General features: G+C 34.0%; 1 protein-coding gene across 1 annotated transcript in view; it reads left to right on the top strand.

Moving 5' to 3' along the window:
* The first annotated feature begins 1,199 nt into the window (after positions 1-1,199).
* LOC102800899 (uncharacterized) overlaps positions 1,200-19,846 on the top strand; it is a 58,228-nt gene continuing 39,581 nt past the window's right edge. The window contains exon 1 of the mRNA XM_085508495.1: positions 1,200-1,260. Within this exon, the coding sequence (XP_085364621.1) occupies positions 1,249-1,260 (12 nt within the window). The 5' untranslated portion in view covers positions 1,200-1,248. The remainder of the gene's footprint in view (positions 1,261-19,846) is intronic.

Genomic DNA, 19,846 nt, shown 5'->3' with positions numbered 1-19,846 from the left:
ACTTTTTGAGGTCAAAACCCCCCCACCCCCAAACTAAAGGAAATAAGTTTTTTATCCGACATCGATCTTTTGACGTCGTCCCTTATTCCCACTGATATTTTTTTAGAGTCTATACACAAGATATAAGTGATCGGCCATAATTTGTTTTTTCTCCTCCAAGGGCTGCAACTGGTTTCGGTGACATGTGTCTCTGTTCATCAAATGTGATCATCACATTTAAACGTCAAATTATCCTAGCGAGCATTGATTTAACCCGCCTTTATCTATGCCTTCAAATTTTATTACCTGTTGTCTACCCATTCAATTTTCTACAAAACAACCACTCACTCAGAAAAGCAAAATCCTGCAGACCTTTTTTCAAGCGACAGTTATAGGTTAAAGAGGAGAATTGTTTGGTTTCCTAGTGACTAATTCATTGGTGTTACCTAAGATACAATAGACAGTTAGATGATGATCTTCTTTTCTTCTCTGTTGACCCATCTCTAACAAATTCAGTTTAGCGGGGAGGGGGGGGAATTGATGAACTTTGACCCCTGTCTGACATGTATACCTGTCTGTGTAATCATTCACTAAAGTTCTTATCCGTTTTGCCAATTTAAAAAAAAAAAAATATAATTTTTACAAATTTTTCTTTTATATTTGTTCAAGACATGGGAAATATTGTTCATTTGGGTTAGAAATTAATAAGCAATGCAAAGAAATGTACAAAATGTTGTAAAAAGATTATTGGCGGGAAAAATTATGGGGTTCAAATTGTAAAACTGTCAATGTTATTACATGTACTTACATTAACAGAAAAAACAAGCTAACTTTATCCTAGTACACCTCCAATATTAAAATTAAAATTAAATGAATGACACCAAATGGTTATTGGTCACCTCTCTGTCTGTCACCGTCTACCTAAACAATGAACAAACAGGATAAAAGCTACCCGCCACTTTGCTTCAAACTTTGATCCCATTGGTGGCAGTGGCTGCATTGTAACTATTTGTTTTATTCTTTGTTCGGCTTATCAAGGCCTGTATCCTTTACGTTGTGGTTCTTGTCTTACGCTTACATTGACAGCTACTTTTTTTGGCAATTCTTCCGAATCACTGAACTTGAACATTATGGTCATAGTGATTATGGTTTATTTTGGTTTTCAAGACTGTCGCTAATCCAGTTTAAGCACTTTAATTGGATTGTATCGCGACCGAAATGTGAAATGTTATGTGCAATTATCACACCTGCTGGTGGGATTGATGTGTAATGGCATGCAAGGTAGGTTACTATGGCAACCACCCTTATGTTTGAGTCTTTTTTGTTTTGACCGCTGAGACTGGGGAAGAAGAGTTGTATTTTAAATTATAACAGGTTGTTCCAAAAATTGGACGAAAATATTAAGTTTGAAGTTGTTTTGCTGGTGAACTAATGAAAAAGTTGTCCGTTTTTTGTAAGATAATATACTGTTGTATCGATTTTTTTTGTTGGTGGGTATACCAGACTGGACTACTTTTCTGTGTGTAATACAGTATCCAAACTTACACTCGTACAACAGACTTGCTTTTCAATGTTACATACCTGAACAGAAAAGTACTGTTGATATAGGATATTTACTTAATTTATTTATTTAAATTTGTTATTTGAACTCGTACTTGAAATCTGCTAATTTAAATCCACATAAACATGCAAAAATACAATAGAGCTAATTTAACTTAAAACAAAGTGTATATAATAACAACAACCTTTATTGATATCGTATCCCCTCTGGGATCTAGATTAGAATACAATAAGGATACAAGGAACAATAAATAGTGAAATAAATACTGTGAAAATATTATTATATAAATATTTTTTGGTGTTATTTTGAGGCAGCTGGTAAATTGCTTTTCATGAAGTTCTCTCTTTTAGTGAAACAGTCGCTGATAAACTTGGCAATTGCTTGGAAATAAATTTTAAAATAATAAAATTAAATACCGGTGAAAATAATGCTTTTACTATTATGTAGTTATCAACAATGTTTTTTTGTAGTACAAATGTACCAATAAAATAGTTATTAAATAGTATCCACATTTATCAGAATTACAGCATAAAGCAGGGTTCAGCACATTGGTCAACTGACTGAAAATGCCAACAAAAATACGTCGACCGGCTAACAACAGTTTGTTAGACTCTCTTGTTTATCAAAAAACAGTGAAAATGAAAAAAAAAGTCTCTCCTTTTATTTACATACATAACAGTCACTATTGTTTCTTGAAGTGAACTTTATATAATTGATAGTGGTAGTGTGATCTGTGTAATGCTATCAAATTTCTATGAACTGATTGGTGTCTAATTTTACACCATGTGTGTATCTTATAAATAGACATGTACATGCATGCATAGGCAGTGTGCATTGCTATAAGTGTTAGGGGCAGGTCATTTGATTCAAGGGAGGCTTCAAAGATTAGCTGTAATATATATATATATATATAAAACAAATCATCACAGTTATCTATCTATATCTATAAATATATATTAGTATAGACCCTAGAGATATATGGTATGCAGTGTATTTTCTGTGTGTAAATACCCCCCTCCCCCTTAAAGTTCATTGACTGTCCCTTAAGTGACCCAATACCAGTGGAAGTGTGCACTGATTAACTGCTTGCTGAACTCTAGAAAGTTTGTAATCCTTTCTTTGATGCGTTGGCCTGCTGGAAGGAAGTTCTTTGAATTATTCTTTTGTGTAGCACTTCTATGGATTTGCAGATCATGGATTATAGCACATGACAGTGTGAAATAGCTTGTAACGGCTGTGCTTTCTTCCGTAATCTGTGTGTACCCAAGTAAGTTAAAATGACTGTTTGCCAAGTGTGTAACACTACACCAGTGTCTGAAATCAGTGCTGTGTGTCTCTACTTCCAGCATGTCAATATTATCTTCTAAAAACAGTTATAATTCAGGAATTGTATTCCTGCGAAATTATGACTTGTAATTTTCCATGGCGCTTATTTCTGTGACATATCATGTGGGTAAAAATAATCAATTCTTCAAAGCTTGTTCTGCTTCTCTATCAATATTATAATGCTTGGATATTGTACAATATTCTTGGGTATAATAATGTTGATTTTGTTAGGATTTAACCATTGGTGAAACATAATGAAATTAATTAACTGTTTTTTCACAGTCAAAATTGTAGAAAAGTAATGTCAATCTATTTTTGTTTTGCATTTGATGCACGTCTGTGTAAAAAAAAATACATTACCATCTGATCGCAGGACCTGAAGTGTTTAAGGAGTCAGATTTCATGCCCCTTATGTGACACTCAAAATACCGTACAAGGGACACTGAAATGACAAATATGTGACCCCTCCTCTCATAAGAGTGTTAGACATGCACCTTATAGCCATTCCCCCCCTCAAATATGTCTTTTAGATGACCATGATATTATCAGTGTGCTATCATGAGTGGATTGCATTCTTAAAATAACTGTTATTGCTCTGTGTTATATTGGTTGTAATCAAAAGTTGTGCATGGTTGTCATACCCAACACACTCCGGTAATTGGGGCAGTCCAAAATAGAATTATATTTTTCCTATCGATGTCTTATGATTTGCTTTTTTTCTTTTAGTCCCTATACAGAAACTTTACTGTCATCATTTGTGTTTTAAAGTCATTTTAAACTCACTTTATTACTGAAAATTTATTTTGCCATGTGGGTTTATTATGACAAACGGCAATAAAATGGTTTTCAGGTTAACTGAAGTTGAGTCATTTTAAATGAATACTTTAATATAGTTGTATGTACAGGTAAATATTGCAATTAATTGAAATTATATTTTTCCTACGAGTAAACTTCTCCATTTGTTTGTGTAACAGATTTTAATTATTTCCTATTTACTTGTGATGCACTAAAAGTTGTTGCTGCTGATGGTTGATTGTTTGTCTGTACTAAAATTTACAATTTTAATAATTTTTTTTCTCAATTTATGTCTGAAAATTATTATAATTTTTGAGTCTCATCTGCAAATGAGAGACTGATGGTGGCTGGGTGATTGAGTGTTTGTTTGTTTGTGTGTGTTGAATTTTGTTTCTCCAATACATGTGTGTATATAAGAACTTGTTTTGTCTTGGCAGCAGTGTGGCCAAGATCATTGATACTTTGTATGTGCATACTATTAATCTGCTATCAGTTTGTGCATGTTAATTAACTAATATGCATACTAATTAACTGTTTTTTTTCTCTACATGGTGTACTGTTATATCAGCTTGTATTCTTCTATATCCCAACAACTGTGTGGTCAAATTAATTGAAACATGAACTGTAATTTTAGTATTGACTCAATCTATACAACAGCGGGAAGAATTTTAAAATGTTAGTTGTTCAATCAATCTGATGAGTGAACATAAAAAAAACATTAAATGCACTTTACACGGTATAATTTCTTACACTGCTGTCTCTAGTATGGATATTTTTGTTTATAATGTTTATTTAACTGTCTGGATTTTATAGAGTGGGGTCATGACCCTTCTTTCTCATTATGTAACATTATATGTTGTCAATTGTTACTGATTATTGGTGGCGACAATGTGACGACCACAAAATTGTATTTGCTTGGGGTTAAACCATGAAATTTTAACTGTTGGGATACTTAGTTGATGTTTGTGTTTTAAAGATTGGAACATGTTTCTGTTTTCGGTTAGTTAGCTGACCATTCCATGCTTGTCATTTGTGCAATTTCCTTTGTCATCTAATAGTACAGGTGTGTGTACAATTAATCAACCAGTCAGAAAGTTTTAACCCTTTCACCACCAGAATTTCTTGCCACAATTATTTTGCTATTTTTTCTTGTATTCTTCAATATTCCTGGTAATGAACCCTATTTTTGGAGCCAATAGACAAAATTTAAGTCAATTTTCAGTTTTTTCTCAAAAAATTTGGCTGCTTTTGTCCCAATAATGCAGGGGTGTGATAAGTAGTGGAATAGCAGCTCAATATTTTATGAGGCTTGTGTATGAAACAGTGCAGTTGTGCACTAAAAATAATGAAAATCTAGTGAACCGAAAATAATGACAAGGTCAAAAGCATGTCACTTGAGAACTAGTTGCAGAGCATTTGTCAGACCTTTATTTTTAAAGTCATAATTAACAACTAAATAATAGATTATTAAATAAATATTTAATAAATAAATAGTTGTGACAAGGGTGTACATGTAAGTCTGTAAATAAATAAATTGTTTAACAAATAATAGCCCTGTGATTTTTGTCTTGACATTCTGCATAATCTTTCAATTTTTGACGAAATAGATTGATGTAATATTATTGTTTATAGAGACTGTGGGTACAATGTGCCAAAGTAATTGTAGATCTTCTCAATCATTTTTTAACATGCAAAGATCTACCTCCATGCAACATGAAAGAAAAGTATACTGGATCTGAGAAAGAAAACATTTACAAACAAAAACTGTTATGCAAAACACGTAACACCAAACATCAGGGTTGCAAACCATGTAATTTATACTGAGAGACACAAAAGTTTAATAACAATAGAATACATTGTTATGCAATCACACTGGTGGTGATTCAATTGAACAATGCATTTCAGTTTTGACAATAGAGCTAGCGGCAACCACTCAAAACAAGCACTGTCTTGTCTTCATTAGTCACAAAAAATTAGTCAACAATGTTGTTATAACTGTTACTCTAGGAGTAAGTTTGGCTGTCAAAGTTGTGCTGGTTTCAATCCATAAGGTAGGCAGGCAGATAATAATTATACAGCTTATACTAGTGTTACTATAAAGCTAAGTAATTACTTCTGTAGTCAATCATTAAACTGCAGTTTAACTGTGTATAAGTTGTAAAATGACTAATTTTCACTGATTTAGCATTACAGGCATATTCAGTGGGTTTTATTTCAGCGTATTTTCCAGTCAGTGAAATAAGCAAAATTAAAACCCAATGAATAATTAACCCTTTTAGAGTAATATTAATTTTGGTTGTTGCCAAAAAAAAAATGATCAGCAATGGTAATTGCAGGCATTCCCAAAACGTAATGTACTTGTTAGATTACCAGTAAATAAAACTATGGTGTGCTTAAGGTAGCGGGACTATTATTTGCATACTTGTTTTCATCTTCTAATTGTGACTAAATGACTACAAATAGACCCGGGAAAGTATATATTTTTAGAATCGTCAGACTTCAAACTTTTCACAAGTGTATTTTGCATGCCCGTATCTGCATTCTACGACACGTTACTCAATCAAAGGTGAAAAATTACTTTTTCTGTAAAAAAAATAATTATGCATTTATGCTTTCGATAAGAAGTATTTTTTTCACTTTTCCTAGTTGTTCAATAGTCTGGTAAATTGAATGTGTCTGGTCAGTTTTATTCAAGCAACGCGTTTTAAAAAATAGTGTCCTGAATTTCAATTACTGTTTTAGTCACATTGCCTCCAACTCAAACCACAACTCCTTGGTAAATAATCGATGAAATAGTTTGTCTGGACACATTCAAGTTCCTCTCATTGTCACCTTAAAGCTGTGAAAATTTGGTGTTAATCCGACAACAATAAGTATACGTTATTTTTTGTTAAAGACCTTGTATTTTGAAAAACATAAACTCCTAGAAAACGTCCATGAAGTAACAGCACAGATTTTCAAGCTTGTTTATCGGCACAATCAATTTGTTTTCCCATCAAGGTCTGTTTTACCATGTGTAGGGGCATCCAAATGTGTAAGGCTATTAGAAACCAAAAAAATAAAGGAATGGGATAGCTATAATTGGATAAATTCGGCACATGAAAACACCAAAATCAATGATTTTTTCAGTGGCTGTGTGACCTTATGTCTGACACATTCATATGCAAATGACTAATCTGTGAAACAAACAGGGGCAGAGACAAACCACTGGAATGTTTGGAAACACTCATTGTGTGTCAGATAGCTACTGATAACACATCCTAACATTGCTTTGTCTTGAGTTTATCTTTGAAACTTATAGGCACACCTGTGTTGTTGATTTTGGAAAACACTACTGAGGCTGCCTTGCTTCCCTTCAGAAAATATACATTTTAACCAACTTACATGACATTATATGTGATGTTGACTTTATCATATGAAAGTTTATAGTGCATTTCATCAATTAATAAATAAATGTGAAAATCGTAATTTTCAACACAAATAATAGTCTCGCTACCTTAAGCCATGCAATTTATTTCATATTACATCCCCTGAGTGGTAAATGTGATTGGTCCTTGCCAGCAATTTAAAAATCTGACATCACAAAACAATATCTTATCTGCTAAAACTTAGCTCGTTTAATGACGAGACAAATTATTTTTGTGAAAACTGCTTGAAACATGATCAATCTGAGTGTTCTATATAAATCGATTATATATTCATCATTTGTTTCACTCAATTTGCATTTTTGTTTTAAAGATGCATTTGAGAATCTGTTTATTTCAAGTTTTCCCAACTTTACTGTGGCATGACATGGGATTTGTTTTTTCGCTGGACTGCTAGTACTTCAAAATCGTAGCTGTATGCATATAGAAAATATGGGGCATTTGCATGCATAAAGTTGACTGGGGGATGAATGATATTACTAGCATTGTAGCTAGGCGGCATATAGCAAGTGGAATGCCATGCAGATGTCTATGACATCTCACAGTGTGTGATGTTTGCATAAATCTAAATGATATTACTAGCATCATACCTAGGCATCTGGCTTGTGGAATGCCAGACAGATGTCTATGACATCCCATAGTGCATGACATTTGCATAAATCTAAATGATATTACTAGCATCATACCTAGGCATCTGGCTTGTGGAATGCCAGACAGATGTCTATGACATCCCATAGTGCATGACATTTGCATAAATCTAAATGATATTACTAGCATCATACCGAGGCATATACCGTACATCTATATGTAGCAAGTGGAATGACGAACAGATATCTCTTCTACATAAAACAAAAATAATATCAATCAATTATAAAAATGTTATGGGTAAATTCTTATTATTTGCGATAAGAATTCTTTTAACATCTAGCTGAATTGAAGAACCACATTTATCCATCTTCAAGTGAATACATGTACACTACCCTGGTGAGTAATTGCTGAAATGCCATTGAACTTGATCATGGTTGTCAGAGAGATGGACTGTCTCATAAACAGCTGATCAAAGAGGTTTGACTGATTGTTAAATCAATCATCATCATCCTAAGCACTTAATCAGCTATCACTGTCATCAACTATTGCAACGATCTTGGCAGGTTACTAAAAAAGATAGTGATCTTCGCAATCTAGTTTAACTTTTGTTCATGTCAGCTAGTGAGTTCTGGTCCCCAGATACTACCCTCACTCTATTATAATCGTTACAATAAGTCCATAGCCAAATATGGAGCCAAATATTCAAATAGAGGTAATTTCAAAATGAATAAGTATGAAAAAAATGACTAGAAGCGGTAATTTTGTCTCTTATCAATAAAAGTAAATGTCAAGTCAAGGTGGATTAGTTTCATCAGAACGTTGCATTTCAAATTGGTTGAATTAGAAAAATAAGGAGGAAAAATAAAAAAAAGTGTTGAGCAGCAAGTGATGCAAATAATAGGATTGATTCATTTCAATATTATCAAGTCTCAAAATTATCAACCCTCTTATTATCAACCAATGCGCCAGGTTTTTAAGATTACAGCTCATTGTAAGACTAGTACAGTATATACCGCTATGTACGTTGAAGTATCAACATTTGCATTGAATTCCTTATAAGTACTTTGTGAGAGCTACAAAAACCACATGTATATGGCTTCATCAGTTTAGTGCAATGAACCATAGTTTAATTTATTCTTAAGGGACAATAATCACATTGAGCAAATGTGCTGGTCTATGTAGTCTAATTTCAAATTTAATTCATTATCGTTAGTTTTCTCTAGAGACACTTTGCTTTGAACAGTGTCTCTACTTTTATATATATCGTTGCTGAAGTAGAAAATGTGAACTGACCTTTTTTTTTTTTCATGCATTACTGTGCCTGCATAATCAAAACCACCAAAAACCATTAGGTATTTTGTAGAATTATTGGATTATATGTACCTGATTACTCAAACAATATGTTTCAGATTAATTTATAAGTTGTATACCGGGGGTATAGGAATCAGCTGAGTAATAGTGCAGAAATGAAATGAAAGTCAAACTTGAGCATATTTCTTTTTGCCTAATAATTCTACAGTTATGCAAGCAACCCTGTAATAAGTATGTTTTTATGTATACAATGTACTAGATTCAATAGTAACCATCTGTTTGACTAATTTCATATTTTGTCCCCCACCCTCTCCAAACAAATTTACCCCCCCCCCAGTGAATATTAAATCTGAAATTTGTTACTGCAATTCCAATTCCAATTTATTCATTTCTTTACTTTCTTATTTATAAAAAATAATTCTTTCTGTTGTCTATTTCTTAAAGTTGTTGTTGGTACTCAATGCATGCAGAAGACACCCTTGCCATATAATGTGCGTCTCCCCCACGTAACTCACAAAGTCTTGAGTATTGTTGCAGGTACTACATGTATGTGTTTCTAAAGTTGATCTATGTAACCCTGATCTCTGACTTGCACAGCCGCCACTCTCAAAAACTTGCTATAAATTAAGAAATTATTCCAGCCTTCTCCATTCTAAGCATTCTGTTGCACGTTCCAACACAACTTTCGTTGATTGTAGATTTTATTGCATGTTTTCGGAATTGAAAAGACTAGAAAGAGACGCTTCTCGGACAAACAGAAGCTTCCTAGTTTAACTATCGCATTGATGGTGTCTAACCTGAAATGCTTGCTAAGTGGCTTGCGGAACTTAGCAACTTGTTGGCAGCTTGCCAAATTGTATGTTTATAGTCACTACCTGCCAGGGACTGTTCATAGGATTTACTACATGTACCTTTCTATGTTGGTTGGTTGTTGGCCTTGAACACTAAAGTACATTGTAGCATGTAGACACTCTTCTTCTCAAGCCCTTCTAAAATGTTTGTGTTGTAAAACTTTTGTGTTTTAAAATCTTAACAAGAAACTGAGAAATTTAATTTGATATCCATTTTATTGATAATTTTTTCGAAGCAAAAATTTTGTGACAAAATATTGTTGAGTCAACAATTTCGTATTTTTCTATGATTTTAATAGTAGGATCAATGTGATATTGCCTAAATGTTGTAACCAAAAATCAAAGTTTTCTTATTTCTTGAAAGTGACAGAAGATCTTCCATGTTCAAAAAGTAATTCATATTTTGTAGCCTATTATTTGAAAGGTGAAATTTTGATGTACATGTATAATACATATGTATGATATTTATATTCGTCAATTTTCATACAAACAAGTCTAGGCCATAATACTGTAAAATACTTACGTAATTTCGCTTGGAATTAGTTTTCGCTATTTTGGCTGAAGTAATGAATCAGTGAAAATAAAATCCATACAAAACACCCAATAAGTTTTTTCAGTGAAAATTAATTCCAGTAAAATAAAGTATTTACCAGTACTTAAACAGTGGTACCTAAACTAGTCTATTATAATCATATTTAACACAGCATACAATATACTTTTAAAAACGGGTTAAATGTGATATGACTGTTAAGGGAAATTGGTGAAAAAACGCACCTTTAAAATGTTATTACATCGGAATAAGATTAATTAATAGTCACAAATTCTGTGAAAAATAATCAAATCTAGCTTAAAACAAGTAAGAAAGAAAAAAAAGTATTACAGGTTATGGAGGAAAAGACTTTAATAAGTTTTGTGGAAGTTTAAGATAAGAAATCATAAATTAGTTTGTTTGCATAATAATGTGACAGCCAACATTTTTTGCAAAACATCACTAGTATTTCATGTAACTTTTGTGACATTTACAAACACCTTAAAATAGCATTTGAGACTTTACTGATAGAAGAACAGACAAAATCTTATAACATTCTTTAGAGCACTTGGACAATGCATGCTAATGAAAATGTCTAACTGCATCACTTCACTGTGGCTTTTCTACGATGTCTTGTGACTCACAATGAAGTTTACTGCCTTAACAGAGCAATTTACTAAATTATTTTAACAGTTATTTGCTATTATTAACGTTTGTTGCTATTGTTTTTGTTGCTTTTTTGTTTGTCTGATTTGAACGTCTTCATGAATAATTAATCACACTATGTAATGCTTAGTGATGTCATCTGAGACAGTTGCTCAATTTGTGAATCAAAATTCGTGGTATTCATATCTGTGACATGAGGTACATAACTTTTGCATTCTATTCACGTACTCTCGTCAGTGCCTTAGAATGGACATGCATTAGAGTCACTTTGTGAAGTGTTACCTGTTCATTTCTGTTGATGGAAACTCCAACTGAAGTGGCAGTCATTCAACATTATTTCTAGGTAAACAAAACCAAAACAGCCAAGTCATTTTAGTGGTAGGATGACCGTAATTGACCTATGTTGTCTTTGAACAACCCAAACTACACATGTCCCAACTCCTCGTCACTTGTCTGCAATCATTGGTGTAATCTTCATTATTATTTTTTCTGGATACTCAGCTTGGATGACCTGCTGCTGAGGGTTCAAGTGTGATAAATTTATTACATTATATTAAAGCAGAAATGTGCATGAATTGCTGCATTTCACTATTACCATGGTTACAGTGTATCTGGATTTCACACTAACAAAAATGAAAATACATTTTCTTCATAATGCCATAGCAACAAGTGGAGGTCATAAGCTAAGGATAATAAGAATTAGGATTCAAGAAATTGAATTCTACGGTAATTGTTTTTGTTTTGGAAATGTTAAATAATTAAATAATGAGAAATCCAACAAAAACAGATTGAAATTAGACTGCCATTTTTCACTATCATTCTTAATTTGGGAAGTTTCCTGTCTAGAATAGTCAAACATTGCTGATTGCAAAAAAGATAAGTTTATTCACTGTAGATGCAGTCAATATTTTCTTGTGAGTGTTATTTATCATTTTCATCTGATGACTGTAATGTAGTGTTTGAACAGTAGAGATGTCGAGTATTCAGATAAAAAATACAGGTGGTAGACATCAAACACTGCATCTACGGATGTCCCTGAAGATTGATTCCCCTCATTGTACAATCTGACAATTAGCAGTGATTTGGTGTTGGTATTGTGCTAATAAAGCCCAAATCGCCAAGGTTTAACCTTTTCACCACCAATTCCCCCTTATCATCACAAATTCACAAAATAGTCCTGTTTATAGTCTGCACTTTCCTTCAGAAGATTTGGATTGAAATATCAAAGTTTTTTGAGTGAAAACCGATAATCAACTAAAATTTTGTACGTTGGCTCTGTAATTAGGGTTCATTTCCACAAATATTAAAGAATATAAAAAAAAAGTGTAGAAAAATTTGGGTGAGAAAGTCTGGTGGTGAAAAGGTTGAGATGCTTAACATCACAGTTGGTGGTATTGAAGCGTAAAGTTCTAAGAAGACAAATTTCCTTTCAATACTTTTAAATTTATTTCATAAACATGTAGGTTGGGATTTGTAAAGCACACGACCATTAGCTGAGCAGAGCTTGAGAGCCAGCTTGACAAATTCTGTTTAGTTAACAGTGATTTATGCTGTTGTGTTGTGTGGGTTTATATGTCATGTGATATGACCACATAAAGAATGCAGTTCTGTAGCTGAAGGCATGACACTGTCAAAGGGGAATAATTTGGGTTAATTTAATGTTTCACTTAGCACATGCTCATCTAGTCTAGATTTGATTCTTATCAAGTAAATTTAATTACTACTTGCATTTTGAAGTTTAGTGAAGTGGTGATTTATCTTTCTAGCTTGTCTTACTCTCTCCTTCTCTATATTAAATTGGCTTACCATGTTGGCTGTATTTGCATATCTCCAGTGCCTTATTCTCTCTCTGGACATCACAGTTTATAAATGACACTCATTGGCTTACCATGTTGGCTGTATTTGCACATCTCCAGTGCCTTATTCTTACTCAGGACATCACAGTTTATAAATGACACTCATTGGCTTACCATGTTGGCTGTATTTGCACATCTCCAGTGCCTTATTCTTACTCTGGACATCACAGTTTATAAATGACACTCATTGGCTTACCATGTTGGCTGTATTTGCACATTCTATACGACTATTATTTGACCATAGTTGCAATGTACTGATTGGCTGACCTAAGTCATGGCATGGCTTGGCTGATTGGCTATGCTGGAAGTCACATGGTATATATACACAGAACAATGCTTACTGACATGATATGGCAGACCATTATTGTTTATAGCTGAAGTCGCTTCGTATATAATAAAGTTGCACAATCATTTGGTTTACTGAGATCACATTGTACTTATGTATGTTATGATTGGTTGTCATGTACATTTGTAAATGTACAATAGTTGCTTGCAGTTTAGTATCTTTCTTTGTCAAGTTAAAATATTTACCAAGATCAATTACAAGTTGTCTTAGCCAATATATGATTGTACTTCCCAACTTAACAGGTGCATCTATGTGCCCCCTAGCACTATAAGCTATTACATGGTGTGTAGCATTGGTTTAATAGTCCAATATTGCTGAAAAGCTATTTTTATTTTTCTCTATGCTCATTCCTTTGGACAGTAGATTGTTAATCCAGTAATTAATAACAAGTAATTAGAAATCCTGTGAACTGACTGTAATTGACTGTAATTATAGTATAATTCTTGGCTTGAATGAATGTGTTCTCACCTCCTTCTGCTTAAATTGCTGCGTCTCTTGATAGAGTAATGAACACTTTGTGTTGGCTATATTCCCTGTGGCATAATCATGTCACACCTGTATGTGAATGTCTTTTGGTTAATTTGGCAATTGTCGTAGATTACTTCACCTCTGCTAGTTCATTTTACAATTAAATTGCGGATTGATCATGCTGCTATGCTAGATATAGATCTCGTGTAGATCAGGTTTGAAGGCGGGGCACTAATTGCTTTGTGAAATATACTTGTATACCATAATTTTACATAAGATCAGTTGCTTTTTAGTCCCCGTTCGGACGCAGTCCGAAAACGGGGACTTATGTTTTGCCCTGTGTGCGTCCGTGCGTCCGTGCGTCCGTGATCACCTGTATCTCGAACATGCATGGACCGATTGAGTTCAAACTTCACTCATACATCACACATTATATGGGACATATGCACATGCATTTTTTTCATGATCCGATTAACGATAGCCGAATAGCGGCCATTTTAAGGCCGAAAATGCATCAAAATCGCACATTTTCACCATTCCGGACCCGGATCTCAGTTATGCATGGACGGATTTTGTTCAAATTTGGTACATACATTAAACATAATAGGACCTTGATGCACGTCATTTTTTTTTTTGGATCGGGTTCGAAATGGCCGACTGGCGGCCATTTTGTTTTAAAGAATTCAGTTCTGGATCCGTATCTGAGACATGCTTGGATTGATCGAGTTCAAACTTCACACACACAAGGTACATCATGTCACAAATATGTATGTGCATTTGTTTCATGATCTCATTAACGATAGCCAAATGGCGGCCGCTTTAAGGCCGAAAATGCATTGAAATCGCACATTTTCACCATTCCGGACCCGGATCTCAGTTATGCATGGACGGATTTCATTCAAATTTGGTACATACATTAAACATAATAGGACCTTGATGCACGTCATTTTTTTTTTCGGATCAAGTTCGAAATAGCCGACTGGCGGCCATTTTGTTTTAAAGAATTCAGTTCTGGATCCGTATCCGAGACATGTCTGGATTGATCAAGTTCAAACTTCACACACACAAGGTACATCATGTCACAAATATGTATGTGTATTTGTTTCATGATCTCATTAACGATAGCCAAATGGCGGCCGCTTTAAGGCCGAAACTGCATTGAAATCGCACATTTTCACCATTCCGGACCCGGATCTCAGTTATGCATGGACGGATTTCATTCAAACTTGGTACATACATTAAACATAATAGGACCTTGATGCACGTCATTTTTTTTTTCGGATCAAGTTCGAAATAGCCGACTGGCGGCCATTTTGTTTTAAAGAATTCAGTTCTGGATCCGTATCCGAGACATGCTTGGATTGATCGAGTTCAAACTTCACACACACAAGGTACATCATGTCACAAATATGTATGTGCATTTGTATCATGATCTCATTAACGATAGCCAAATGGTGGCCGCTTTAAGGCCGAAAATGCATTGAAATCGCACATTTTCACCATTCCGGACCCGTATCTCAGTTATGCATGGATGGATTTTGTTCAAATTTGGTACATACATTAAACATAATAGGACCTTGATGCACGTCTTTTTTTTTTTCGGATCAAGTTCGAAATGGCCGACTGGCGGCCATTTTGTTAAAGAATTCAGTTCTGGATCCGTATCCAAGACATGTCTGGATTGATCAAGTTCAAACTTCACACACACATGGTACATCATGTCACAAATAGATATGTGCCTTTGTTTCATGATCTGCTTAACAATAGCGAAATGATGGCCATTTTAAGGCCGAAAATGCATCAAAATCACGTATTTTCACAATTCCAGAACCGGATCTCAGTCATGCATGGATGGATTTTGTTCAGATTTAGCACAATGTGTTGTACATATGCAGGTGCATTTCGGTCATGATCTGCTTTGAATGTATATGTCACTCAAATATGAACGGAACGGGGACGTGTCATTAACAATGACTTGTTAAAAATGTTATTTGCTGCATTCACATTAAACATCTTGGCACATGCCATGCGTGCATTGGTACAGAGTCAGCATGTGTCGAAATGTGTGTGAACGGTCAGGTTGCCGAAATAATCTTGATCCCAATAGAGAGAGACAAGAAGCATGGCAGATGTCTCAATGCTTGACACAAGACGTAATTATTACTTCAGCAGTAACCTTATGCAAGCGTGTATTGATTTGACATAGTGATGTATGAAATTAGCTCATCAAGAAGATTTTTGGCTAGGTGTAAAGGCACAAAAGATGATGTAATGTTTCAAGTTAAAGCACTTAATTGAAATCAGAATGTTGCCAGTGATGCGTATTTACATGTATACTATACATTCTTTATATTTATTCTTGAAATGCTATCTCAGCATGACAAATTAGTGGTTCTTATTTAATATTTTTGCTGTTACTGTGCATGATGGATAAATAATAGCAGCAATTAGCATCAGACTCGCGTACTGAACTTGTGTATTGTCTGCCATATTATTACACAAGAAGGAAGATAGGTTAACAATGATCAAGTGTCACACTTTAGGACAGAGTTGTGCATATTATTCGATAATTTCTTATCTTTGGTAATTTTGGATTAAATAGACACAATTCTGTTTCCTACAGATCGTGATTGAAATTTAAAAAAAAAAAAATATTTTTTTTTTTGCTAAAATATTTGAGTTGCCTTTAAATTTCTTAATTCAGTCAATTTGTCAGAAAGTTTGATTGGGGGGGGGGTGGGTTAGTCTGCACTGCACTGGCCAGAATTTTTAACTTCCATTCACTTTATATAATGAGCTCTCAAGCATGTAGTTATGTGATGGTCCTTGCTCTATTGAAAATTTGTCATTATTTTAAGCATGGCCAAGTACAGTAAGTAACAGACAGTGTTGACAGTTACATATTTTGATAGCGAAATAATGAATCACCTAAGATCATTGAAAATATAGTGTATAAGGAAGATACAAGGTTGTCTTTTCTGACTTGCAGAGAAACTTGTATAATTTTTAGCCATCTTCTTGTTCCTCAAATACATCAGAATTATGTCTATTTGGTTCAAAATTAACACGGAAACATAATTTTGGCGGGAAAAATTCACAAATTGCCAGATTACTGAAGTGAAACATGTACAGTATCTTGCTAGAATTATACACCTTGCTACATAGAGCATGTCTGTGCTCAGCTAATTAACATTACTGGCATATGTGCATTTCATTGAACAGGAATGCACTGTGAGTAGTGTATGGTACAGTGAGTTGACGTTTAAGTCTGTTTTGTATTTTATATTATTGTATTTCAGTTCTGGAATGCACTGGTGACCACATGTTATTGGACTTGTATAGGTCACTATGGCTGGACATACATATGTGCACTGGTCTAGAGTATTTTTACTTTTATAATTTGTAATCTTGGCTACCTGAAACACATTGTAATAGTGTACATGTTTTGTATTCTATGAAAACTGAAAATGTAAATATTACAAAATTGTAGGAATAGTTTAGATGTTTTATTGTCTTTCCTCCTCAACCAGGTTAATTTGTGTCAAACCACAATTTTGAAATTTTTTTAATGTCATTTAATTCATCAGATTTGAATTTTGATTTTGATTTGGAATCTGTTGTACCCGTAAGTTATTCTTTTTTGAAAAATTGCAAAAGTTGACAAGGAATCTCAAATTGGTGCTTAATGCTTAATGCTTAATATTCGTTCCTGTTAGTTAATTAGATAATTGTTACATATTAAAAGGTCAGCTGAGGTCAAACAGTCTTGTCTAGACCTTTCACCTCAAGATGGCCATCTTAATATTTTCTTTTGTGATCTATTTGTCTCCCCTTGTCGTTGATTTATCACAGCCATTCTTTCACTGTTTATTGCTCTCACTGACCCCATTAAGGCAGTGGCCTATTGTTGCTATAGCAACATCTTTTGTACCCCTGTAAACAATGTAACTCTCCCCCCTGTGGAGATGTCACATTATAATCCTATTTAAAAGAGAATTCTTTAACTCTGCAAGGAATCTTATCCACATCCAAACTTTTAAAATACTTGTACTAAAAAAAATAAATATTTTCTATACTCCTAGTTTTCTATTCTTGAGTATTTTTGTTACCTTTTCATTACGATTGTGCTTTGCCTCAAGCTTTTCTGTATGAGTTATTCAATCAAATTTGTCGCTTTGTTATGAGCCTGTTTGTTTGTCAAATATCTTTCAAAACAACAACAAGAGATTTGCCATGTGGTACATGTTGGATGGACTGTTAAATATGACTTCTGGGTGGGGTCCATTTAATTCTGTTGCCTATACAGACCCAGTAATTAGAATAAGCATTTTGATGGCCAACATACATGGTATTGTGTCTCACTCGTCCACAGGTACAATGTACATCTCTCAAACATTGGAGTGCAGTTTTGTTATCGATAGTGAACAATCACTGCTATTTTTGTTGCCCCCGTATTTTTGAGTGCACTAAAACACTTGACCATTCATTGGTACTCTACAGTAAGCAATTTTTGTATTGAAGAATAAATTTACAAATATTACATATTAATATTAAAGTGCATGTAGTGGTATTCCTGTATTTAACTGACCAAGCTGTCTAACCCAATGTGCTTGTACAAATTTAAGAAACCAAAATATACACATGAAGCAAATGGTGAATAAATGAACAATAATAAAAATAACTTTAAATAAGTACACTACATTGATTCTCATATAGAAATTTAATTCTGTACTTTCAGTTGTTTGGTATAGGCAAAATTGGCATACAAATTTGTTCAGCCATTTTAGTGCCAGATATTTTTCCCGTCCAAAATTTGGTGCAAATATTTTCATGTTTTGTAAAATTGTCATTTTGGCCTATACAGACAGTATCTCATATTGTTTGTAGTTTTTGATCAAAAGGTTTATCAATTTTTATCAACATTTCATGTGAAGTGAAGCAGACTGTATAGAAATGGTTTTGTAGATGGTGCCAAAAGTTGATAATTGCGCTTAAATCTGTCAAGCAATAGAATTAAAGAAAAAGATTAAAGTTACCCGACTTGTACATTCGATCAACATCATAATACAATGATTGAAGCAGAAAAATTATCTATTGTCAAGTTAGTCTCTTTCATAGAACAAGGTTAAAGACATTTCAGGTGACGCTATATGTTTTGCTGGAAGCGATGGAACTTCTATATTGTCAAATTTGGTTTTTGGAATAAGCAAGCTTATTAAAGTTGTCCGTGCAAAAGTTTGAATTGCTGGACGCTCTGAACTTATCTATTGTTGGTTTAAACAGCGAGTTGTAGTCAAACATGAATGAAACTGCAGCTTTGAATGACATCGCTTGAGGTATGTTATTGTGTTTTGGTAACATTGATCTGTATTCAACCAAGCAGACAAACAGTCTATTTTCATGCAGATTATCAATTGTGTGTCAAGTGGGTAGGGGCAAATTACCGTGAGCCCACCCTCTAGCTGACTTATAATCATTAGGTAGCGTGCAGCTACTGGTCTGCTGGTCTCCTGCTACTGTAAATTGCACAGCACCGCTCGGTGGTGTTGTATCTGGATTTATACAGTTTATGCTGTAACTGCTGAATTTTTATTTTCTGTGTGCATGTGTGAGTAATATTTGAAATGCGTCATTGATACTGGAAGTTTGATATCTGATTTACCCTATGCACGGTAGGTACTTGCTGTGACTTGTACATGGACCAGTCTAGCTTAATTTTACTTTCAGGTTGCCAACCTGATACAGTGTTTAGTGGACGATTAGGAAAACATCATGTCTTAATCAGAATTTGTACTTCCCCTTGTGGTGGATAAGATGTATTTTCTTTTATGAAAATATTTTCTCCATCTCCCTCAATATCTTTATTGGTACGTCCCTTCATAAAAATCTACTAAATTGACATGTGCTTTATTAGGTAAACATGAAAATATGCAAAACTTAGGTTAATGCAAGATTTGTTTTCTCCCTGATTTGTTGATTTGTGGAATAAAGCATTGCTAAGGCTTGGTCATAAATCTTTAGTAGATTTTTATAACCCCAAGCGAACGAATAATTCATTTGAAGGGAAGCTACTTTGGCAGCACTTGGTGATACAGGGTTTAATAAGTGTGTCAGCATTTTGCTGGCTACTGGAGATAGAAGTTCA

Source organism: Saccoglossus kowalevskii, chromosome 15 (genome assembly GCF_978046115.1).
Source record: "Saccoglossus kowalevskii chromosome 15, keSacKowa6.1, whole genome shotgun sequence".
Lineage (NCBI taxonomy): Eukaryota > Metazoa > Hemichordata > Enteropneusta > Harrimaniidae > Saccoglossus > Saccoglossus kowalevskii.
The sequence above is the reverse complement of the archived record's forward strand: the minus strand, read 5'-3'. Positions and strand labels throughout refer to the sequence as shown.